We start from the raw sequence: 25,584 nt of genomic DNA on the forward strand, positions 1-25,584 counted from the left end.
CACTCTGCAAGAAAAAAATATCGTGAGGAATAGTAAAATATAATTTTAATATATCGGCATTCAAACACTTTTTCAGGACACGCTTTTATCAATGATTTTTTGTATTCATATCTTGTCCCCGAATTGGTGGAAATAAAAGTATTGACTGAATAAGTCTCGTGTTCCGTGTTGAATTTGTCGCTATAATAGGCGATCTTTGATTTGAAATAGATAGCAAAGCGGAAGTAGAATGACGACTCACTCTGAGCCGGAACCACAACAACAGCTGTCGCTGAACGCTTCTCGTCTCGCTCATTTGTTTGTAAATGTAAACCATTGTATTTTTTTGTATTGTATTAAATATCTAGCCCCCCACAAACAGTTTACCCACGGCGACTACTGCAGCCTAATCACCTGCAGGTAACAACTTTTTACTCATTCCTTTTTATTTTTTGACACAGACGCTTCGGTTTTTTGGCTAATAGCTAAAATGCTAACGGCTTGTCATGTGATTCTTCGAATACGAATATGCTACGGTTGAGTTAATATCACTTCTAAGTACGACATGAGAAATAGTTAGATTAGTTAATGTTATCAAATCTAACATGAAGTCACCAGAAAGCCGCGTTTAAAAATATTCGTTAAGGTTTTTGTAGTGAAGCGCACCGAATAATGCTTACTAATTTCCGCATTAAGGTTCACCGTGTGCGACTTTTATGTTTATTCCCAAATCAGTAACTACAAAAGAGGCCCTAATAATTTTTCCTGCAGTTATTGGTTACGATTTCTTAGTTTTTGCAACTAATGTCACTTAATGACAATGTTGACGAAGCTCAACTATAGTTAGCAAAGCTATGTACAGTAGCAGGGTTGCCAGATAGCGAAGCACCGTTTCCCCGGTATTTTATACTGGATTTTCAATCTTCATCCAATCAAAAGAAGTGATTGAATCCAAAAGTCAATACAGACGCTCCCCTACTTACGAACGAGTTAGGTTCCGAGCGATTGTTCATAAGTTGAATTTGTTCGTAAGTTGCTCAGTGCTATATTTTGTATTATAATTTATGTTTAAGGCCTATATAAGTATATTGAAGGTTTATATAAGTGCATTTGTATGTTTAAGGCTTGTATAAGTAACACGCATTGGTTTGTACTGAAAAAAAAACATTTAATAACATGGAGAGAATACATACAGTACTGTATACATACATTAGAGAGAGAGATTTACTAGAAAGTGGCCGAAAGAAGCTATCTAATGACGATTGCAGTTTTCTTTTTTCATCATAAATGATGCGGTAGCACTGCATGGCATTCAATTGATTTGCAAACTTTGTGCAAGGTTCAATATTTGGGTCCTGCTGCTCGATCTTTATGTTTATAAATGGTACTGACGGTCGAACGATTCAATGCCCGTGCAACGTTCACCACTTTCTCACGCACATCAAGCTCTGTTATTATTGCCACTCATTTCAAATGAAATGGCTTGCCTCTTCCTTGCACTACCACCCTCACTAGAAGCCTTTCGCTTTTCACCAACCATATTGAATAATGGATGCACGAGATATTTAATGATAAAAAGGTTCTTTGCGCACTGGAGATACGTTCACGCACTTCCGCATTGCAACGGACAGAAGAAGTTAGATGCTGGGTGAGCTGAGCTCTCACAGCGCCAGGCGTCGTCGGTATTAGCGGCGGAAAGAAGCACTACTCGGAAAAAGGCGCGCAATACAAAATCCAACTTACCAACATTTTTCCACATAAACGCAATTTGCAGACATGTTCGTATGTACCGTTGTCCGTAACTTGAATGTTCGTAAGTAGGGGAGCGTCTGTATCGGGACATCCGTGATGTCTCCTCGCGCTAATTGTCCGTTGTGGGCCCCTTCCGGCAGCGGCGATGGGCAACCAGCTGGCGGGCATCGCCCCGTCCCAGATCTTGTCGGTGGACAGCTACTTCTCGGACATCCACGAGTACGAGTACGACAAGAGCCTGGGCAGCACGCGCTTCTTCAAGGTGGCGCGCGCCAAGCACCGCGAGGGCACGCTGGTGGTCAAGGTCTTTGCCATCCAGGACCCCTCGCTGCCCCTGGGCAGCTACAAGCAGGAACTGGAGGAGCTGAAGATCCGCCTGCACTCGTGCCACAACTGCCTGCCCTTCCAGAAGACCTCGCTGACGGAGAAGGCGGCCATCCTCTTCCGCCAGTACGTGCGCGACAACCTCTACGACCGCATCAGCACGCGACCCTTCCTCAACCAAGTGGAGAAGCGCTGGTTGGCCTTCCAGATCCTGACGGCGGTGGAGCAGGCGCACAAGGCGGGCGTGCGCCACGGCGACATCAAGACGGAGAACGTGATGGTGACCAGCTGGAACTGGGTGCTGCTCAGCGACTTTGCCAGCTTCAAGCCCACCTACCTGCCCGAGGACAACCCGGCCGACTTCAACTACTTCTTCGACACGTCGCGGCGGCGCACTTGCTACATCGCGCCCGAGCGCTTCGTGGACGGGAGCATGTTCGCCGCCGAGAGCGACCAGAACACGCCGCTGGTGGACCTGAGTAGCGGCAACCAGAGGAGCAGGGGCGAGCTCAAGCAGGCCATGGATATCTTCTCCGCAGGTACCTTGAAAAAAAAAAATGGCCTATTCGGAACAAAATGAGACCCTAATTCAAGGGTGTCAGACTTGGGTTGGTTCGTGGGCCGCGTTAACGTCAATTCGATTTCATGTGGGCCGGACCATTTTAGATAGAATACAGTGGTACCTCGAGATACGAGCTTAATCCGTTCCGGGACTGAGCTCGTATGACAAGATTCTCGTCACTCGAGCGGAAGTTTCCCATTGAAATGAATTGGAAACAAATTAATTTGTTCCAACTCTCTGGAAAAAAAACACCAAAAACAGGATATTTTTGGATGTGGGAGGAAACCGGAGCACCCAGAGGAAACCCACGCAAACTTGGGGACCCACCTGGGATCGAACCCACGACCCCAGAGTACTCATCCGCCTACAAAAGGACATCTGCACGATATTTTTTTTTTATTGTTTGAACATTTTAGGGAAAAAGAATGAAATTTAAGATAAACTTATACACTCCTGATTTTTGATCCCCCCCCATGCAGGCTGCGTGATCGCCGAGCTCTTCACAGAAGGCGTGCCGCTCTTCGATCTGTCCCAGCTGCTAGCGTACCGCAAAGGGCTATTCCAGACGGAGCAAGTCCTGGAAAAAATCGAGGACCGCAGCATCCGCGAGTTGGTGAGGTCGGCCGACCGCCGTTCGACTCCCCGCCGGCCGGACGCTAACGGCGCCCGCCATCCCCGCCGCGTCCCTCAGGTGGCCCAGATGGTTCAACGGGAACCGGAGAAGCGTCTGTCGGCCGAGGACTACCTGAAGCGGCAGCGGGGGAAAGCCTTTCCCGACATCTTCTACACCTTTCTGCTGCCTTACATGGCGCAGTTCGCCAAAGACACTTTCCAGTCGGCCGACGAGAGGATACTGGTCATCCGAAAGGACCTGGACAACATCCTGCACAACCTCAAAGGTGGGTCCGCCAATATGTACAGTAATCCCTCGATTATCGCGACTTCACTACTTTGCGATTTTTTTCCACTATTAATTATTTAAAATATATATATGTATATATATACATACATACATACATACATACACACACACCCACACACACACACACAGTCATACCTCTACTTACGAATGCCTCTAGGTACGAACATTTCAGATTAAATTTTTTTTATATGCAAATGAATGACTCGAGATACAAAATAGATTACGAAATCCCCCCAAAAGTAAATGAATTTCCGTATTCATTATATTATTTTGAATTCCCTTTATAAAGCGATTAAAAACTGTACAAATGCAACGTGGCACATATTTTCACACACACACAGTCATACCTCTACTTACGAATGCCTCTAGGTACAAAAGTTTCAGGTTACGAATTTTTTATATGCAAATGAGTGACTCGAGATACGAAAAATCCGAAATCCCCAAAAAGTAAATGCATTTCCTTCTTCATTATTTCATTATGAATTCCCTTTATTAAGCGATTAAAATGTACTACAAAGTAGACAGCTTTTTAAAGAACCTTTTTGCCGCCATCTGGCGAACAAACACGTGTATTACATCTACAACGGCCGCAGAGGAACATATTCCAGTGGCCCCGGGCACAATTTCATATGCTTTATTTATTTTAAGACATTAACAAATCATTTCCTTATAATTTTCTCTCATTTTTGTGTGATTCCTCACATATTTCATAAAAAATTGGGACACTTGGACCAATTTTAAAGGGTTTAGTTGGTAGTTGTGTGAGGACCGTGGAACGAATTAGAGAATTTACATATAAAGTACACCTCTACTTACAAAATTTTCGCAAAAAAGTCTTGAAACCAGTTAATTTCGTAAGTACAGCTACGACCGTGTGTGTCGTTTGGTTAAATGGCGTGGTGTGTTTGCGCGCAGACGGCGAGCTGGACGCGGGCGAAGGCTCGCAGGGCGCCAAGGAGCGGCAAGGCCTGACGGTCTTGGCGTCCGTCATCACTTCCTGCCTGCAGACGCTCCACTCGTGCGACTCCAAGCTGGCGGCGCTGGAGCTGGTCCTGCACCTGGCGCCGCGTCTGGGCGTGCACATCCTGCTGGACCGCATCGCGCCCTACCTGCTGCACTTCTGCCACGACCCGGCGCCGCGCGTGCGCGCCCAGGCCGTGCGCACGCTGGCCAAGGTCCTGGCGCTGGTCAAGGAGGTGCCGCGCAACGACGTCAACATCTACCCGGAGTACATCCTGCCCGGCGTGGCCCACCTGGCGCAGGACGACGCCACCATCGTCAGGCTGGCCTACGCCGGTGAGCGCCTTACCGGCTAAAAATGAACGGCCACGTAACGACTAACGGGGCGACCGCTCCTCCGCCGCGGGGTCAGAAAACGTGGCGCACCTGGCCGAGAGCGCCCTGCGCTTCCTGGAGTTGGTCCAGGAGAGCAACGCCGGCGCCGATCAGGACGGCGGCGGCGGCGAGGAAGCGGAGGAGACGCGCCACCCGGACGACAACTACGACTCAGGTGGGCGGCGGCGCCGACGGGAGTCCGACCCAAAAAGGGGGGGACTAAACCCCCCGTTTGTTCTCTCCTACGGCATTTCCTGTAGATTTTTGCTCACTTTCTATTGGATTTGGCTCACTTCCTTTTTAACCCTTTGCTGACATTGCTAGACGACCTATCCGTTTTGACTTGGAGGACTAGACTCTAACTATGACCATTTGTGGACTAAAACCAGACTATGCCTCAAACTTTGTCTCAAACTTGATGAATATTTCTGGACTAAAACTGACTCAAACTTGGACTCAAACTTTGACTCGGACTTGATGACCATTTCTGGACTATGACTAAAACGAAATGACTATTGGTGGCCTAAATCCAGACTGACTCAAACTTGATGAAAATTTGTGGACTAAAACTGAACTATGACTCAAAGTTAATGACTATTGGTGACATAAAACCAGACTATGACTCAAACTTTGTGTCAAACTTGATGAATATTTGTGGACTAAAACTCAACTATGACTCAAACTTGATGACAATTTCTGGACTAGAACTCGAGTGACAAAAACATAATGACTATTTGTAGCCTAAAACTCGACTATGACTCAATCTTAATGGCTATTGGTGGTCTAAAACCAGACTATGACTCAAACTTGATGAATATTTGTGAACTAAAACCAGACTGTGACTCAAACTTTATCTCAAACTTGATGAATATTTCTGGACTAAAACTCGACTATGACTCAAACTTTGTCTCAAACTTGATGACTATTTCTGGACTAAAACCTGGATACGACTCACTCAAACGTTATGACCATTGGTGGCCTAAAACCAGACTTGGACTAAAAGTTCATAACTATTGGTGGACTTAAACCAGACTATGACTCAAACTTTGTCTCAAACTTGATGACTATTTCTGGACTAAAACTCGACTATGACTAAAATGTAATGACTATTGGTGGCCTAAAACCAGACTATGACTCAAACTTTGACTATTTGTGGACTAAAACTCGACTATGACTCAAACTTGATGAATATTTGTGGACTAAAACTGGGCTATGACTCAAACTTAATGACTATTGGTGGCCTAAAACCAGACTATGACTCAAACTTGATGACTATTTCTGTACGGAAACTTGACTATGACTCAAACTTTGTCTCAAACTTGATGACTATTTCTGGACTAAAACCAGACTATGATTCAAACTTTGACTATTTGTGGACAAAAACTCGACTATGACTCAAATGTTATGACCATTGGTGGCCTAAAACCAGACTTAGACTAAAACTTCATAACTATTGGTGGACTAAAACTAGACGAGGACAAAAACTTTCTGACTATTGGTAGCCCAAAGCTAGACTTTGGTCCTTTTGAAATGACCAAAATGCTTTTTGGGTGGCACTAAACCCCCCCCGTTTGTTCGGACCCCCCCCGCCAGAACTGCAGGCACTCCACGAGATGGTCCAGCAGAAGGTGGTGACCCTGCTGAGCGACTCGGAGAACGTGGTGAAACGCTCGCTGATGGAGAACGGCATCACGCGGCTCTGCGTCTTCTTCGGCCGGCAGAAGGCCAACGACGTGCTGCTCTCGCACATGATCACCTTCCTCAACGACAAGAACGACTGGCACCTGCGCGCCGCCTTCTTCGATAGCATCGTGGGTGAGCGGCGGCGGCGGCGGTGGCGGTGGCGCGGAACCCCCAGCGATGTTCCCCACCTGGCCCGGCTCACCTTCCCACCTCGCGGGCAGGCGTGGCGGCGTACGTGGGCTGGCAGAGCTCGGCCATCTTGAAGCCCCTCCTCCAGCAGGGTCTGAGCGACACCGAGGAGTTTGTCATCTACAAGGCGCTGGACGCGCTCACCTGCATGTGCCAGCTGGGGCTGCTCCAGAAGCCGCACATCTACGAGTTTGTCGCCGATATCGGTAAGATGGCCGCCGCCATCAAAGTCCTCATTTTCTGTGTCCGAATTGAACAATTGTCCAAATGAGTCATCGAAAACGCTGAGTTTTATACGTTCGTCCGGGCGGCCACAATCCATTCGCAAATAGTAGCCAGCTAGTAGCTAGCGTAACTATTCTAAGGCTGTCTCCCATGCTTCGTAAAGCTGTGTTGATGCCGATGTCCAGGCCACAATCCATTGGGTGTATTGACAAAAGAACTACATATCCCAGCAGTCACTGCGCAGTACTTTTTCTATATTAAACAGCAAAATACGGTAATTCAATGTAAAAATAGGTTTTTCTACTTTGGAAAAATCAAAATTAGCAAAGCCATTCATTTGCTAAGTAGACGTAGCCACGTATTTGATCCGTTTGGTTTGTAAATGAATGTTTGCATTTAAAGTTCCTTCCCCCCCGTCACAGAGGTATTTGCCGTGTTCTCGGTTGTCTCCAGCGCCCTTTTTGTGCCACCCCAACCTTTGGATCCGCTACGGCGCCGTGGGCTTCATCACGGTGGTGGCTCAGCACCTCAACGTGGCCGACGTCTACTGCAAGCTGATGCCGCACCTCAACCCTTTTGTCACGCAGCCCGTCATCCAGGTGAGGTTAGAGAACAATACCTGAAAATGCCATGGAACTTCAACACTTTTACTTCTAGTTTCATTTGAAATCATTTCCCATTATTTTAGGAAATATATATTCAAAATGATTTGCTGAGAACCTTCCTTCAAAGATTAATCTCAACGTTTTCTATGCTGGTGTAAGTTTTCTGGAGTAGGATTTCTGGATTTACAATTTCATTACAGTAGTACTTACTGTTACTACTACTTTATTTTCTCTATTTCTTCTGTCACGTACTGTTCTGTGTGATCTCCAAATGGCTACTACTTTAAACGCAAGGATAAAATAAAAAATAGAAAAAATTGGCAGCACATTGTACTTGTAATTAGAAATATGTCCAGCGGGGGGCAGTACATGCCCTTGTTATTCCTAAATGAATGTCACCTGTAACGGGCCGTATATGGCCGGCGGGCCGAGGTTGGAAAACATGTACACACACACACGATCCGGGGGTGGGGCGAGCGTGCGAATCCCGTTTCGGCGAAACGTCAGTTCGGCGAACCGTCCGTCGGCCAAACGTCTTTGGGCGAATCGTCCGAGTACCCCGTCCGCCATTGTCAACAGATGGACAAGGAGCTGGTCCTGCTGAGCGTCCTGAAGGAGCCGCTGAGTCGCTCCATCTTCGACTACGCGCTGCGCTCCAAGGACATCGGCAGCCTCTTCCGCCACCTGCTGCTGCGGCAGAGGAAGCGCGCCGGCTCCATCCCGGCGTGCCCGCCGCCCGACGACCCCGCCGTCGCCCAGCTTCTCAAGAAGCTGCTCTCGCAGGTGAGCGCCCTAACATTTTTCGGGGCGGACTACTTCCCGCTCGTTTTGGGTCACTTCCTGTTGACGTCCCTCGCCATATGATGTTGAAAAATGTGCGTTTTTTTGCGGGCGTCGAGGGAATGACGGAGGCGGAGGAGGACAAGCTGCTGGCGCTGCGAGACTTCATGCTCAAGTCCAACAAAGCCAAAGCCAGCACGGGCGAACCGACGGCGCCGGCGGGCGAGGCGGCCCACACGGGCGTGGTGGACCTGGCCTCGCTGGGCATCGCCGGACGCCAGGTGGACCTGGCCAAGCCCAAGGGAGAGCCGGACGACAAGCGAGGTGGGCGGAAGGAACATTCCGTGGTGGCCATCGTTGCTATAGCGTTTTTTTCTTCTTCTTTTAGCGAGGAAGCACGCCAAGCAGGACTCGGTGATGAACGAGGAGTGGAAGAGCATGTTCGGCTCCCAGGAGCCCACCGCCTCCTCCTCCTCCGCCGCCGCTACGGTAACGCTTGGTCTGATCCCTTTCTATTCAATGGATTTTTGTTTCATCTCCGATTTAAACCCCATCTTGCACCAATGAGGATTTTGTTTATAACTTTGAAAAGGTGCTAGACGTCAGTCCATTTGGAGTCATTGAATATACAGACGCTCCCCTACTTACGAACGAGTTACGTTCCGAGCGATTGTTCATAAGTTGAATTTGTTCGTAAGTTGCTCAGTGCTATATTTTGTATTATAATTTATGTTTAAGGCCTATATAAGTATATTGAAGGTTTATATAAGTGCATTTGTATGTTTAAGGCTTGTAGAAGTCACCTGCGTTGGTTTGTACTGAAAAAAACATTTAACGAACGATCGTTGAACGATTCAAGTTGTATGCCCGTGCAACGCTCACCATTTTCTCACCCGCATCAAGCTTTGTTATTATTGGCACTCATTTCAAATGAAATGGCTTGCCTCTTCATTGCACCTCCCTCACTAGAGGCCTTTCGCTTTTCACCAACCCTATTGAATAATGGATGCACGAGATATTTAATGATAAAAATGTTCTTTGCGCACTGGAGATACGTTCACGCACTTCCGCACTGCAACGAACTGGGCAGAGGAAGGTAGATGCTGGGTGAGCTGAGCTCTCACAGCGCCAGGCGTCGGTATTAGTGGCGGAAAGAAGCACTACAAGAAGTAGCTGAAAGAAACCAGGCTCACAGAACAAAGAAAGTTGTAAAAACATTCAAGTAAAAAGTATAAAGTACAAAGTAAAGAGGAATGTATTAAGAAATATTAAAATATAATTTTAAAAAAGATAGACGGGCTGTAAAACACAAAAAACATAAGAATATACAGAGCTACTGTCACTGGCTTCCACGTGACGGCACCATCTTGGGAAAAAAAAAATAAAAAAAAAAATAAAAGGAATAAAAAAATAAATAAAAGAAAAACCTATGCGCAGACATGTTCGTATGTACCGTTGTTCGTAACTCGAATGTTCGTAAGTAGGGAAGCGTCTGTACAAATATCCAATAAGGATTCATCATTTAAAAACATCATCATAGATGGTGATATCTCTTTTCTTTTTTAATTAAGTGTCAATATTTGAATAGCTTTCCAATGTAATGGCAGTCAGTGAAAATCTTTCTTCTTTAAGTATTCCATTTGTATTTTCTGATTTTTTTTATACATTTTGATTTTTTTTTTTAACAAAGTTTGTTTATTCATTTATTTATGGAATGCATTTTATTTTCTATTTTCTTTAATTATTATTATTGCATATATATTTATATTCATGTATGAATACAATTCAAAAATGGAAGAAAATATAGAAAATGAATTTCAAAAATAATTTAAATATAAAAATATCCAATAAGGATTCATCATTTGAAAACATAATCAAGATTTTTTATACTTTTTTTTTTTTTTACAGTTTATTTATTTATTTATTTTATTCATTATTTTTCGGAATGCATTTTATTTTCTATTTTCTTTAATTATTATTATTATTGCATATATATTTATATTCATGTATGAATACAATTCAAAAATGGAAGAAAATATAGAAAATGAATACTTTTTTTCACAAAATTTGTTTATTTATTTATTTTATTCATAATTTTTTGAATGCATTTTATTTACTATTTTCTTTAATTACTCATTATTATTGCATATATATTTATATTCATGTATGAATACAATTCAAAAATGGAAGAAAATATAGAAAAAAATCATTTAAATTGGGGTTATGTCATACCTATAATTTACTTTAATTTCTTCATATGTATCATTTTTCTACAACTATTATCTTCACGCATGCTTCCAATTCCGGCCTTCCAATTTTCTGTGCCGTTTCCATCCAGGTACCTGACGGCCAATCCCGAAAGGGCGCGGCGACGACGACGACGACGACGTCGACGGCGCCCCCGCCGTCTTCGGCGAGCGGCGGCCTGGCCTACCAGCGGCGCGCCAACACCTGCAAGGTGGAACTCCAGCAACTGGTCCAGCAGAAACGCGACCAGTGCAGCGCCGAACGCATGGCCAAGCACATGATGGAGAGCGCCGAGTGGGAGAGTCGCCCGCCGCCGCCGGGTAAGCTCGCAGTACCGGCGGGCCCCAGCCCCGGCGCCACGTCCTCTCATTTACCCGACTCCTCCCCTCAGGGTGGCACCCCAAGGGTCTCCTGGTCGCCCACCTGCACGAGCACAAGGCGGCGGTGAACCGCGTGCGCGTGTCGGACGAGCACGGCGTGTTCGCCACGGCCTCGGACGACGGCTCAGTCAAAGTGTGGGACAGCCAAAAGATGGAGGGCAAGACCACCACCACCAGGTCGGTGCTGACCTACTCGCGGGTGGGCGGCCGCGTCAAGACGCTGGCCTTCTGCCAGGGGTCGCACTACCTGGCCGTGGCCTCCGACAACGGCGCCCTTCAGCTGCTGGCCGTGGAGGCCGGCAAGCCGCCCAAATCGCCCAAAGTCCAACCCTTCCAGACCAGGTCAGGACCGTCGTCCGTGATTTTAGCTCACTTCCTGTTGCTTTTGTGCCATTAACGGGTCACTATTGAGTATAGGTCATTTCCTGTTTGTTTTGTGGCATTTCTGGGCCACATCTAGTGATTTTTAGGTCCCTTCCTGTTTGTTTTTTGGCATTTCTTGGACATTATCTAGTGAGTTTAGGTCACTTCCTGTTGCTTTTGTTGCATTTCTTGGACATTATCTAGTGAGTTTAGGTCACTTCCTGTTGCTTTTGTGGCATTTCTTTGTCATTATCTAGTGATTTTAGGTCAATTCCTGTTGCTTTTGTGGCATTCATGGGTCACTATAGATTATAGGTCATTTCCTGTTTGTTTTGTGGCATTTCTTTGTCATTATCTAGTGATTTTAGGTCTCTTCCTGTTGCTTTTGTGCCATTAACGGGTCACTATTGAGTATAGGTCATTTCCTGTTTGTTTTGTGGCATTTCTGGGCCACTATCTAGTGATTTTTAGGTCCCTTCCTGTTTGTTTTTTGGCATTTCTTGGACATTATCTAGTGAGTTTAGGTCACTTCCTGTTGCTTTTGTGCCATTTATGGGTCACTATACATTATAGGTCATTTGCTGTTTGTTTTGTGGCATTTATGGGTCATTATCTAGTGATTTTAGGTCACTTCCTGTTGCTTTTGTGCCATTTATGGGTCACTATTGATTATAGGTCATTTCTTGTTGGTTTTGCGGCATTTCTGGACCACTATCTAGTGCAAGGGTGTCAGACTCGGGTTGGTTTGCGGGCCCCTTTAACGTCAACTTGATTTCACATGGGCCGGACCATTTTAGATCTAAAACAATGTTTATTTGAGCTTTTTTTAAATATATTTTTAGATTTTACAAAAAGATTTTTGAACTAAAAACAGAAAAAATGGATGAAAAAATGACAACGATTGATTTAAAAGGGGGAAAATCAGGAAATGTCATATCCATCTATACTCTTCATTTGAATTTGATCCTCAAACAGAAAGTCGGCACTCAGCATTGACTTTCCCGGGCCGCACAAAATGATGCGGCGGGCCAGATTTGGCCCCCGGGCCGCCACTTTGACACCTATGCCTTACGGGATTGGCCGGAAGGCTTTTTAAAATGGTATTTAATGTAATATTTTTGAATCCGCACCGCAGGTCTCTGAACCTGCGAGAGGACGGCTGCGCGGTGGACCTGCAGCATTTCAACTCGGGCGCCCAATCGGTGCTGGCGTACGCCACGGTCAACGGCACGCTGGTGGGCTGGGACCTCCGCTGCGACGCCGACGCCTGGACGCTGCGCCACGACCTGCGACTGGGGCTCATCACCTCCTTTGGCGTGGACGTGCACCAGTGCTGGCTCTGTCTGGGTAATCGGATTGGATTGGATTGGATAACTTTATTCATCCCGTATTCGGCAAATGTCATTGTGGCAGTAGCAAGAGGGGGATTAGACAGAACAACAAAGTAAAAGCACAAAGTACAAAGCAAATCAAAGTCAATGGGATCATTAAGAATCACCAAATCAAATCATTAAGACAGAAAAGAAGCAAAAACGCAAAACGAGCAAGAGTGGACGACGGAGCTACCGCCACCGGCTGCCACTTGAACGGCGCCATCTTGGTTGCGGTAGCTAAAAAACGGATACGGACTCAAAAAGACGTTGTAAAGTTGGACCAAAACAGGCAGTCTTCCACAAGATGGGGAACTTCTGCAGACTGGGACCCAGGTAGAGAATAGGTTGTACAGTGGTACCTCGAGATACCAGCTTAATCCTCCGTTCCGGAACTGAGCTCGTATGACGAGATTCTCGTAACTCGAGCGGAAGTTTTCCATTGAAATGAATGGAAAACAAATGAATTGGTTCCAGCCCTCTGAAAAAAGACCAAAAACAGGATATTGGATTGGAAAAAATGTTTGATTTCTTCTAATTTGCCATCTATTAACAAAGTAACACATAACTAGTGGTTTAATAGTAATAAAATGTGTTTAATCGAACTCAAATTGGGCAGATTTCGCCGACGGGAGACAGAGACGCACAGAGGTGGCGTGGTTTTTTTTTCCGTTTTTTTCCCGCGACAACGCACTCGTAAACGGAACAAACAAATTTAAATGAACTTGGATTAATATATACAGACACTCAAACATACGTTTAATGTAACTTTACACCAAACAGAATTCTAATTTTGTTGTAATCTTTTGTTACCTTGGTTCTGGCCGGGTTAGCGCTTTGCCACGCCTCCACCCTCCCTCACGTTTGCTATCGATGGACTGTTTGCTGTTGTACTACGTATTCCCTTGAAAATATTCCCAAAATGATGCACACAAATGTCCTCCTCACAATAGGATAACGCACAACGACCACTTAGCAACGAGAAATAGTCTTTAAAGAACGATGGCGGGAGCTTCTTTCCTTAGAAAGAATAACAGGAAATACAATAGTTGAGCTTACCCATGTATTGATTGTGGCTAATGAAGTTTTATTCTGAGAAAGGTTGCCATTACAATATACTTCATGACCCAGAAAGCCCTCTTTTTGTCCGCGCATGCGCGTTGTGCGTTTCCTGGTCGTAGGAGAAACTCGTCTGAATTAATCGTTCCGTGCTCGTAAATATTGTTATACACGAAAGATATGCAAAAAAAGACCTGGCTTGGTCGCATCACGAAATTTTGATCGCATGACGGGCGAATTATCCGATCGAAATTTCCGCCGTAAGACGAGAATTTTGTATGACGAGCGGTCGTATGACCAGGTACCACTGTAAATGTAATTTAAAAAAAAGATAGAAGGGCTGTAAAACACGAAAAACGTAAGAATGGACAGAGCTACTGCCACTGGCTTCCGCGTGACGGCGCCATCTTGCAAAAAAAATACAATAAAATCAATCAGTCACCAATTTAAAACAAATAAATTCCCCGTTTTTGATGGAAAAATGCACTTTTAGGCACGAGCGCCGGCACCATGGCCTGCTGGGACATGCGCTTCCAGCTGCCCATCTCCAACCACGTCCACCCGGCTCGCTCGCGAGTGCGACGCCTGCTCATGCACCCTCTCTACCAGTCGTCCGTCATCGCCGGTGAGATGACGATGACGTCGGCGTGGCCGGCGTGGCCGGCTTGGCCCCGCCCACCCCCCGTTTTAAAGGCCGTCTCTCTCTCTCTCTCTCTCTCTCTCTCTCTCGCTCTCTCTCTCTCTCTCTCTCTCTCTCGCTCTCTCTCTCTCTCTCTCTCTCCCTCTCTCCCCTGCAGCCGTCCAAGGTAACAACGAGGTGTCCATGTGGGACATGGAGACGGGAGATCGCAAGTTCACGCTGTGGGCCAGTTCGGCGCCGCCGCTCTCCGAGTCGCAGGTAACTCACCACTTGTTTGCCCCGATAAAAAACGATTTAAATCAAATATTAGACTGTCTATGGCACATGTGTCAAAGTGGCGGCCCGGGGGCCAAATCTGGCCCGCCGCATCATTTTGTGTGGCCTGGGAAAGTCAATGGTGAGTGGCAACTTTCTGTTTTAGGATCAAATTCAAATGAAAAGTATAGATGTATATTAAATTTCCTGATTTTCCCCCTTTTTAAATCAATCATTGTCATTTTTTAATCCATTTTTTTTGGTGTTTTTAGTTCAAAAATCATTTTGTAAAATCTAAAAGTATATCAAAAAAGCTTAATAATAATAATAATAATCGGACATAGGCCCTGTCGTCATTATCAACAACAAAAAAGCCTACTTGTCATCACACCCAGAAACATTGTTTTCGATCTATAAAAAAACGGAATATTCAGGATTTTTAATCCAGTTCTTTTAATCCATTTATAATACAAAAAAAGCTGATTTTTCCCCTTTTAAATCAATAATTGTCATTTTTATCCATTTTTTCTGTGGTTTTAGTTTGAAAATTATTTTGTAAAATCTAAAAATATATTTAAAAAAAAGCAATTAAACATTGTTTTAGATCTATAAAAAACGGAATATTCAGGACTTTTAATCCAGTTCTTTTAATCCATTTATAAAAATAAACAAATCTAAATATTATATCCAAAATGGTCCGGCTCACGTGAACTAAAGTTGACGTTAAAGGGACGAGTGTGACACCCTTGCTCTATGGCCAAATATTCAGTAACCAGTATTAAACTGGGATTTTTGCAGTGGAAATTTTGCCACCTCATTTTTCGTAAACGTTTTTTGGGACACAGCATTTTCGTTCCTGCTTCATAGTTTTTATTGAAATGGAAAATTTTGCGTCTTGAGTTTTTTTCCACCAAATTCTTTTTTCAACTGAATTTTAAAGCCCAAAATCTGTTGCAGCGGATTCGTTTTTTTTTTTAATTCATCGAATTTTCACAACCAAAACTTCCGTTCTGGGATGTTTAATCACTGAATTTTCCGCGACAGATTTTTTTTACAATTTAGTTTTTGGGGGACTGAAATTTTGGCGAGCTCATTTTTCTGCTGAATTTTTTTTCTGGCTGTAAAATCCAATGTTAGACAAACCAATTCAAAAGTGTTTGTTGAAATGAAATGAAAAATTGTAGTTTCTTTTTTTGATTGTGTTTTTTTGTTTGCCTTTTGCTTAGCCGTCGCCTCACAGCGTGCACGGCCTCTACTGCAGCCCGGCGGACGGCAATCCTCTGCTGCTCACCGCCGGCTCCGACATGAGGATCAGGTGGGATTCACACAAAAAAAAAAAAATAAAATAAAAAAAACGAAAAAAAAAAAAAAAAACACACAAAAAAACAACAACAAAACAAAAAACCAAACAAAAAACACAAAAACAAAAACAAAAAAAACCCACATCAAAAACAACAAAAAAACATCAAAAACAACAAAAAAAAAAATAAAAAATAAAAAATAAAAAAAAGCGCCTGGTTCCATTACGAGCGGAGAAAAAACATTCAGTGGTGTGAGGCGGAAAGGAACTGGATTGAATGTTTGAATTTTTGTGGCGGCAGATTCTGGGACTTGGCGTACCCGGAGAGGTCGTACATGGTGGCGGGCGGCGCCAACGACGCCCTGCACTGCCCGTCCGTCCTGTATAGCCGCAAGATCATCGAGGGTACTGAAGTGGTGCAGGTCAGCCAGTCATTTCTACAATTTTTCAACTTTTTACCTGCATTTTTCAATGTATTCTTCATTTTGGAGCTTATTTACAGCGAGCGGTACCTTGACATACCATCTTAATCCGTTCCGGGACTGAGATTGTATGACGAGCTTTTGGTCACTCCAACGGACCTTTCCCATTGAAATGAACGGAAAACAAATGAATTGGTTCCAACCCTCTGAAAAAACACCAAAAACAGGATATTGCTTTGGAAAAATGTTTGATTTCTTCTCATTCGCCATCTATTAACAAAGTAACACATAACTAGTGTTTTAATAGTAATCAAATGTGTTTAATACAACTAAAAATGGGCGGTGTTGTGTGCGCAAAATGCGTCTAATTTTACTCCTATTAAACACATTCTTACTATTAAACCACTAGTTATGTGTTACTTTGTTAATAGATGGCGAATGAGAAGAAATCAAACATTTTTTCCAATCCAATATCCTGTTTTGGGTGTTTTTTCCGAGGCTTGGAACCAATTCATTAGTTTCCCATTCATTTCAATGGGAAACTTCCGCTTGAGTGACGAGAATCTCGTCATACGAGCTCAGTCCCGCCCGGAACGGATTAAGCTCGTATCTCGATGTACCACTGTATTTCTTTTCACCACTTCAGGAGATTCACAGCAAACAGAAAAGCGGCAGTGGCGGCGGCTGCGGCGGCGGTGGCGGCAACGGCAGCGGGGGAGGCGAGGACTCGCCGCGGCGTGGGCCCGACTCGCTTAGCGTGGGACATCACGACATCATCACGGACGTGGCCACCTTCCAGACCACGCAGGGTTTCATCGTCACGTCGTCCAGGGACGGCGTCATCAAAGTGTGGAAGTGAGGAAAAAAAATATCAAACTCTCTCGCCCCCCCCCTCAAAACCAAAACCCGTGGTCCGGCTTAGCTCCGCCCACTTTCTCCCCAAAATACCCATCTTGTACATATTTGTTTCAATGAGCTTGGTCGCACCAGCCAATAAATGCCCGCATCATCATCCAAATGCTCGCTATTTTCTTTCTTTTTGGGGCAAACATGACTTCTAAATAATGATGTGGCATTTCCCTCTTTTAGCACAGATCAGGGGTAGGGAACCTATGGCTCGGGAGCCACATGTGGCTCTTTTGATGGGTGCATCTGGCTCTTTGCTAACCTGTAAGCTAAAATATGGACATTGCTGGTGACAGAACGGAGATATTACATCTAGAACGGCTTTAATCTTCTTTTTTGCAGTAGACTCTTCTGGAATGCATCCTCTCATTGATTAGCAACAGCATAAGAATCTTTAAAAAAATATTCAGTTTTTTTCCCACTTAAGAAAAAAAGCCTTACTATACTATGTCGTTATTTTTTTTAGAAAAATGCCTTACTATACTGTCGTTTTTTAAGAAAAAAGCCTTACTATACTATGTCGTTTTTTGTGGAAAAAAGCCTTACTCGACTATGTCGTTTTTTTAACAAAAAAAGCCTTACTATACTATGTCGTTTTTTAAAGAAAAAAGCCTTACTATACTATGTCGTTTTTTTTAAATGAAAAAGGCTTACTATACTATGTCGTTTGGTTTGGTTAGGAATAACAGGAATAACATTGGAAAATATGAATTGTTTGTGTCTCTCTCCGTCAAAAAGGTTCCCGACCCCTGCCGTAACGCATCGTTTCTACACAAACTGCGAACATTTGAGGTCATCCCAATGAAAATGGTCCAAATCATTGGCCTACAATTTGAGGTCAAACATTTGGGAATACCCTGTATTTCACTCCTATGGAGTAAATGCATATTTTTGTACTAATGAACTCAAAAGACACTGGTTATTTGATTGTATATTTCAAGTAAGTTCAAAGTACATTTGCCTGGCGCCGGTAACAAAACGCACTCGCCGGTCCCGATCCCTTTTCAACGGGTTGGCTGGCGTCGATTGCTGTCCAAACGACGAATGGGGAGGCGCCGTTTTACGTCTGGATCGGCGGGATGGACATTTTAGCATGGCTGGGAAAAACTGAACCAATGTCACTTGTGGGGCTAAATAAAAAAAAGGGGCGGATCCCGTGGTCCCTCAGGCCGCCGCCCCCGCCAGGCAGGCGGCGCGGCAGTTGTCCTCGCTGGCGAAGCGGTTGGCGTTCCCGCCGCAACCGCCGTACCAGAAGAGTTGACAGCTCCGTTGCCGCCCGTCGAAGAACCACATGGGGACGTAGTCCTGGCAGTCGCCCTCGTCCGCCTCCGCCAGGCAGGGGTCTGCCGGGGGGGGTTCAAACCCACGGCCGTCACCAATCGAGGCGAGGGGGCGGGCCGGGCCAGCCAAGGCTTTTACCTGTTGAGTCGTCGTCGTCGTCGTTGTCGTCCGATGCGTCTTTGATGACACAAAGACAAAAAAATCTTAGCGCCGCCCAATCAAGACGACAACGTTTCGATGCTAATATCGCTACGGTCGTCGCGGACGGCACGGTGGTTTCCAACCTGGCGAGACGAAGGCGGGGACCACGTGCGTCTGTCCCGACTGCTCCTGCGGCGCGTCGGCGAACTCAAGCTCATCCGCGAACTGCTGACTGTTGGCCGTCCGTGAATGTCAAAGGTCACGGGATGGCGACGGCGAGCCGACTTACAGATCAGTGAGGATTTGCCCTCCGCTTTGGTCCGCTTGCTCGCGGCAAGTCTGGCTCATGGACGGCGATGGGTACGTGTTGACGCCCTCTGCCAAAACGCAAAAAAATGTTAGGTCGGGGTCTCGGTCCGCGTGGGACAACTCCATTGTATGAGCTAAAGGACTTTGACAACCATTTTGACCTCCATGGCGTCCTTGACGGACAGTCGATCCATTCGGTGATGCCGTTTCACGTCCAATTTGACCGTGTGCGGTCTTCTGGTCGCCCCGACCGCGACAACGGGCGACCAAAAGACCGACCACAAAACAAGGTAAAACAAGACGGTCTAGGTGGCCATGACATGAGAGGCTGTTTATCATTGTAGCGCACTGTCTTTTTCGTGTGTGGTTGATTGGTCGCCGGTCTTTTGGTCGCCCGTTGTCGTGGTCGGGGCGACCAAAAGACCGGCGACCAATCAACCGCACACGAAAAAGACAGTGCGCTACAATGATAAACAGCCTCTCATGTCATGGCCACCTAGACCGTCTTGTTTTACCTTGTTTTGTCGTCGGTCTTTTGGTCGCCCGTTGTCGCGGTCGGGGCGACCAAAAGAGCGGCGACCAAACCAAGGTAAAACAAGACGGTCTACGCATGAATAAAAGCCAACAATGGCCATGAGCAGTTTCACTGAGCTGACGTGTGAATGTAGAAGAGTTTGTACATGCGCTGTCCCTTTAAGAAGCGACGTCCGTCATGGTCTTAACCAGGTTCTCCAACAAAAAACAATCAAAGTCCGGGAAATGTTGACCTTTTCTTTAGCCTAATAATTACTAGGCCAATAAGTAGACTAAATAGTCATTTGCAGTTTGTATTTAGGGAATTTGAGCAACCATTTCAATGGTAATTATCAATAACCTTCCGGGCGACCAAAAGACCGGCGACCAATCGACCGTGTACCAATTTGACGGAGTCAAAAGACGGCAAAAGGTGCCTTTTCACTTACTGTCCAGCGCGGCCAGGAAGACCCCGAAGAAGCGGCGGGCGTATTCTCGCTCCCGGTGCCCCAGCCGTTCCAAGTGCAGCAGGTGCTGCTGGAGGGGCTCGCCGGCCAAGTCCTCAACCTGCGCCCGGTCGTAGCCGTCGCCCACCGTCACCACGAAGATGGCCAGCCCGGCGCACTTGGCCCGCAGGACGGCGGCCCGCAACCGGGCCGCGTCCTCGGCGGAGGCGCGGGTGCCAAGCACGGCCAGCAGCGCCTTCCTGCGCCGGGCGTGGGGGGCGGCGCCCAGCTCCCGCATGGCCAGTCCCAAGGCGGGGGCCAGCCCGGAGGGGCCGCCCTCCTGCCGCACGCCTCGCACCAAGTGCTCGGCCGCCCGCCGGGCGTCGCCGAAGATGCTCAGGCCGAACTCCAGGCGGCCCTGCTGGACGGCCGCCACGCGGGGAAGCGTGTCGGCGCGGCCCGGCAGGGGGCTGACGGCCAGCCGGCGGGACACCGAGGCCAGGAGCTCGCGGGCGCCGGCGAAGTCGTCGGCTTGCATCTGCCGGGAGCCGTCCAGCAGCATGACCAGGTCGGCGTCCGCTCGCTGGGGCGCCGGAGCCTCCTGGATGAAGGCGCACTCCGGGGCGCGGCGGCACGGGTCTGTCAATGGAAAAGGATTAGAATGATATAAATCATTTAAAAAGTCTTAGTATTAAAGGTCTGACTATACGTGGTCATTTTATTAAATCAAAAAAGCTTTACTAACCATGGTCTATTTTTTTTTTTAAATAAAATAAGCCTTACTATACATGGTCGTTTTTTAATTTAAAAAGCCTTACTATACTATGTCGTTTTTTAAAGAAAAAAAGCCTTACTATACTATGTCGTTTTTTACGGAAAAAAGGCTTACTATACTATGTTGTTTTTTTAAGGGAAAAAAGGCTTACTATACTATGTCGTTTTTTTAAGAAAAAAAAGCCTTACTATACTATGTCTTTTTTAAAGAAAAAAGCCTCACTATACTATGTCATTTTTTAACCAAAAAAGCCTTACTATCATATGTCATTTGTTTTAACAAAAAAGCCTTACTATACTATGTCGTTTTTTTAAAGAAAAAAAGCCTTACTACACTATGTCGTTTTTTTGAGAGAAAAAAAGCCTTACTATACTATGTCGTTTTTTTAAGAAAAAAGCCTTACTATACCATGTCGTTTTTTAAAGAAAAAAAGCCTTAATATACTATGTCGTTTTTTGAAGAAAAAAAGCCTTACTGTATACCATGTCGTTTTTAAGGGGAAAAAAAGCCTTACTATACGGTCTTTTTTTTTTGAAAAAAGCCTTACTATACTATGTCGTTTTTAAAGAAAAAAGCTTTACTATACTATGTCGTTTTTTTTAAACAAAAAAGCCTTACTATACTATGTCGTTTTTTTAATGAAAAAGGCTTACTATACTATGTCATTTTTTAATAAAAAAGCCTTACTATACTATGTCGTTTTTTAAGAAAAAAGCCTTACTATACTCTGTCGTTTTAAAAAAAAAGCCTTACTATACTATGTCATTTTTTTAATTAAAAAGGCTTACTATACTGTCGTTTTTTTAAGAAAAAAGCCTTACTATACCATGTCGTTTTTTAAAGAAAAAAAGCCTTAATATACTATGTCGTTTTTTGAAGAAAAAAAGCCTTGCTATACCATGTCGTTTTTTAAAGAAAAAAAGCCTTAATATACTATGTAGTTTTTTGAAGAAAAAAAGCCTTACTGTATACCATGTCGTTTTTAAGGAAAAAAAAGCCTTACTGTATACCATGTCGTTTTTAAGGAAAAAAAAGCCTTACTATACTATGTCGTTTTTTAAAGAAAAAAAGCCTTACTATACTATGTCGTTTTTTTGAGAAAAAAGCCTTACTATACTATGTCGTTTTTTTTAACAAAAAGCCTTACTATAGTATGTCGGTTTTTAAGAAAAAAGCCTTACTATACTATGTCGGTTTTTTTTAACAAAAAGCCTTACTATACTATGTCGTTTTTTTAACAAAAAAGCCTTACTATAATATGTCATTTTTTTTAACAAAAAAGCCTTACTATACTATGTCGTTTTTTAAAGAAAAAAAGCCTTACTATACTATGTCGTTTTTTTGAGAAAAAAGCCATACTATACTATGTCGTTTTTTTTAACAAAAAGCCTTACTATAGTATGTCGGTTTTTAAGAAAAAAGCCTTACTATACTATGTCGTTTTTTTGAGAAAAAAGCCTTACTATACTATGTCGTTTTTTTTAACAAAAAGTCTTACTATAGTATGTCGGTTTTTAAGAAAAAAGCCTTACTATACTATGTCGTTTTTTTTAACAAAAAGCCTTACTATACTATGTCGTTTTTTTAACAAAAAAGCCTTACTATAATATGTCATTTTTTTTAACAAAAAAGCCTTGCTATACTATGTCGTTTTTTAAAGAAAAAAAGCCTTACTATACTATGTCGTTTTTTTGAGAAAAAAGCCTTACTATACTATGTCGTTTTTTTTAACAAAAAGCCTTACTATAGTATGTCGGTTTTTAAGAAAAAAGCCTTACTATACTATGTCGTTTTTTTTAACAAAAAAGCCTTACTATAATATGTCATTTTTTTTAACAAAAAAGCCTTACTATACTATGTCGTTTTTTTAAAGAAAAAAAGCCTTACTATACTATGTCGTTTTTTTGAGAAAAAGGCCTTACTATACTATGTCGTTTTTTTTAACAAAAAGCCTTACTATAGTATGTCGGTTTTTAAGAAAAAAGCCTTACTATACTATGTCGTTTTTTTTAACAAAAAGCCTTACTATACTATGTCGTTTTTTTAACAAAAAAGCCTTACTATAATATGTCATTTTTTTTAACAAAAAGCCTTACTATAGTATGTCGATTTTTAAGAAAAAAGCCTTACTATACTATGTCGTTTTTTAACAAAAACGCCTTACTATAATATGTCATTTTTTTTAACAAAAAAGCCTTACTATACTATGTCATTTTTTAAAGAAAAAAAGCCTTACTATACTATGTCGTTTTTTTGAGAAAAAAGCCATACTATACTATGTCGTTTTTTTGAGAAAAAAGCCATACTATACTATGTCGTTTTTTTTAACAAAAAGTCTTACTATAGTATGTCGGTTTTTAAGAAAAAAGCCTTACTATACTATGTCGTTTTTTTGAGAAAAAAGCCTTACTCTACTATGTCGTTTTTTAAACAAAAAAAGCCTTACTATACCATGTCTTTTTTTAAGAAAAAAAGCCTTACTATACTATGTCGTTTTTTTAATAAAAAAGCCTACTATACTATGTCGTTTTTTAAGAAAAAGCCTTACTCTACTATGTCGTTTTTTAAACAAAAAAGCCTTACTATACTATGTCGTTTTTTAATGAAAAAGGCTTACTATACTATGTCGTTTTTTTCATAAAAAAGCCTTACTATACAATATCGTTTTTTAAGAAAAAAAGCCTTACTATACTATGTCGTTTTTTTGAGAAAAAAGCCTTACTATACTATGTCGTTTTTTTAACAAAAAGCCTTACTATAGTATGTCGGTTTTTAAGAAAAAAGCCTTACTATACTATGTCGTTTTTTTTAACAAAGCCTTACTATACTATGTCGTTTTTTTAACAAAAAAGCCTTACTATAATGTCATTTTTTTAACAAAAAAGCCTTACTATACTATGTCGTTTTTTAAAGAAAAAAAGCCTTACTATACTATGTCGTTTTTTTGAGAAAAAAGCCTTACTATACTATGTCGTTTTTTTTAACAAAAAGCCTTACTATAGTATGTCGGTTTTTAAGAAAAAAGCCTTACTATACTATGTCGTTTTTTTTTAACAAAAAGCCTTACTATACTATGTCGTTTTTTTAACAAAAAAGCCTTACTATAATATGTCATTTTTTTTAACAAAAAAGCCTTACTATACTATGTCGTTTTTTAAAGAAAAAAAGCCTTACTATACTATGTCGTTTTTTTGAGAAAAAAGCCATACTATACTATGTCGTTTTTTTTAACAAAAAGCCTTACTATAGTATGTCGGTTTTTAAGAAAAAAGCCTTACTATACTATGTCGTTTTTTTGAGAAAAAAGCCTTACTATACTATGTCGTTTTTTTTAACAAAAAGTCTTACTATAGTATGTCGGTTTTTAAGAAAAAAGCCTTACTATACTATGTCGTTTTTTTTAACAAAAAGCCTTACTATACTATGTCATTTTTTTAACAAAAAAGCCTTACTATAATATGTCATTTTTTTTAACAAAAAAGCCTTGCTATACTATGTCGTTTTTTAAAGAAAAAAAGCCTTACTATACTATGTCGTTTTTTTGAGAAAAAAGCCTTACTATACTATGTCGTTTTTTTGAGAAAAAAGCCTTACTATACTATGTCGTTTTTTTTAACAAAAAGCCTTACTATAGTATGTCGGTTTTTAAGAAAAAAGCCTTACTATACTATGTCGTTTTTTTTAACAAAAAAGCCTTACTATAATATGTCATTTTTTTAACAAAAAAGCCTTACTATACTATGTCGTTTTTTTAAAGAAAAAAAGCCTTACTATACTATGTCGTTTTTTTGAGAAAAAGGCCTTACTATACTATGTCATTTTTTTTAACAAAAAGCCTTACTATAGTATGTCGGTTTTTAAGAAAAAAGCCTTACTATACTATGTCGTTTTTTTTTAACAAAAAGCCTTACTATACTATGTCGTTTTTTTAACAAAAAAGCCTTACTATAATATGTCATTTTTTTTAACAAAAAAGCCTTACTATACTATGTCGTTTTTTAAAGAAAAAAAGCCTTACTATACTATGTCGTTTTTTTGAGAAAAAAGCCTTACTATACTATGTCATTTTTTAAAGAAAAAAAGCCTTACTATACTATGTCGTTTTTTTGAGAAAAAAGCCATACTATACTATGTGGTTTTTTTGAGAAAAAAGCCATACTATACTATGTCGTTTTTTTTAACAAAAAGTCTTACTATAGTATGTCGGTTTTTAAGAAAAAAGCCTTACTATACTATGTCGTTTTTTTGAGAAAAAAGCCTTACTATACTATGTCGTTTTTTTTAACAAAAAGTCTTACTATAGTATGTCGGTTTTTAAGAAAAAAGCCTTACTATACTATGTCGTTTTTTTGAGAAAAAAGCCTTACTATACTATGTCGTTTTTTTTAACAAAAAGTCTTACTATAGTATGTCGGTTTTTAAGAAAAAAGCCTTACTATACTATGTCGTTTTTTTTAACAAAAAGCCTTACTATACTATGTCGTTTTTTTAACAAAAAAGCCTTACTATAATATGTCATTTTTTTTTAACAAAAAAGCCTTACTATACTATGTCGTTTTTTAAAGAAAAAAGCCTTACTATACTATGTCGTTTTTTTGAGAAAAAAGCCTTACTATACTATGTCGTTTTTTTTAACAAAAAGCCTTACTATAGTATGTCGGTTTTTAAGAAAAAAGCCTTACTATACTATGTCGTTTTTTTTAACAAAAAAGCCTTACTATAATATGTCATTTTTTTTAACAAAAAAGCTTTACTATACTATGTCGTTTTTTAAAGAAAAAAAGCCTTACTATACTATGTCGTTTTTTTAACAAAAAAGCC

At 42.3% G+C, this 25,584-nt stretch overlaps 2 protein-coding genes across 3 annotated transcripts in view; one reads left to right on the forward strand and one right to left on the reverse strand.

The window, feature by feature from the left end:
- The first annotated feature begins 246 nt into the window (after positions 1–246).
- On the forward strand, positions 247–17,827 carry pik3r4 (phosphoinositide-3-kinase, regulatory subunit 4). The gene is made up of 20 exons (XM_077597652.1): positions 247–399; positions 1,872–2,594; positions 3,097–3,230; positions 3,309–3,516; positions 4,455–4,835; positions 4,912–5,049; positions 6,468–6,689; positions 6,779–6,952; positions 7,425–7,570; positions 8,156–8,359; positions 8,476–8,680; positions 8,745–8,845; positions 10,695–10,923; positions 10,995–11,325; positions 12,482–12,693; positions 14,269–14,400; positions 14,573–14,673; positions 15,897–15,985; positions 16,272–16,392; positions 17,039–17,827. Exons 2-20 carry the CDS (start codon positions 1,877–1,879, stop codon positions 17,249–17,251), a joined length of 4,059 nt encoding a protein of 1,352 aa, XP_077453778.1. The 5' UTR covers positions 247–399; positions 1,872–1,876; the 3' UTR covers positions 17,252–17,827.
- A 387-nt stretch (positions 17,828–18,214) lies between these two features.
- Positions 18,215–25,584, reverse strand: part of col6a4a (collagen, type VI, alpha 4a) — a 47,687-nt gene continuing 40,317 nt past the window's right edge. For both annotated transcript variants that reach the window (XM_077597650.1, XM_077597651.1), the window contains 5 exons: positions 19,992–20,627; positions 19,010–19,097; positions 18,864–18,952; positions 18,718–18,756; positions 18,215–18,641 (listed from right to left, as the gene is read on the reverse strand). In XM_077597650.1, the coding sequence (XP_077453776.1) occupies positions 18,463–18,641; positions 18,718–18,756; positions 18,864–18,952; positions 19,010–19,097; positions 19,992–20,627 (1,031 nt within the window). In that variant the 3' untranslated portion in view covers positions 18,215–18,462. The remainder of the gene's footprint in view (positions 18,642–18,717; positions 18,757–18,863; positions 18,953–19,009; positions 19,098–19,991; positions 20,628–25,584) is intronic.

This window comes from Stigmatopora argus, chromosome 4 (genome assembly GCF_051989625.1).
Source record: "Stigmatopora argus isolate UIUO_Sarg chromosome 4, RoL_Sarg_1.0, whole genome shotgun sequence".
Taxonomy (NCBI): domain Eukaryota; kingdom Metazoa; phylum Chordata; class Actinopteri; order Syngnathiformes; family Syngnathidae; genus Stigmatopora; species Stigmatopora argus.

Bases quoted from the DNA above. Each gene is read 5' to 3' on its own strand.
- pik3r4 (XM_077597652.1), top strand. From the start codon at position 1,877: ATGGGCAACCAGCTGGCGGGCATCGCCCCGTCCCAGATCTTGTCGGTG. The intron at 5,050-6,467 runs GTGGGCGGCGGC...CCCCCCCGCCAG, and splicing joins GGACGACAACTACGACTCAG to AACTGCAGGCACTCCACGAG. The intron at 10,924-10,994 runs GTAAGCTCGCAG...TCCTCCCCTCAG, and splicing joins GAGTCGCCCGCCGCCGCCGG to GGTGGCACCCCAAGGGTCTC.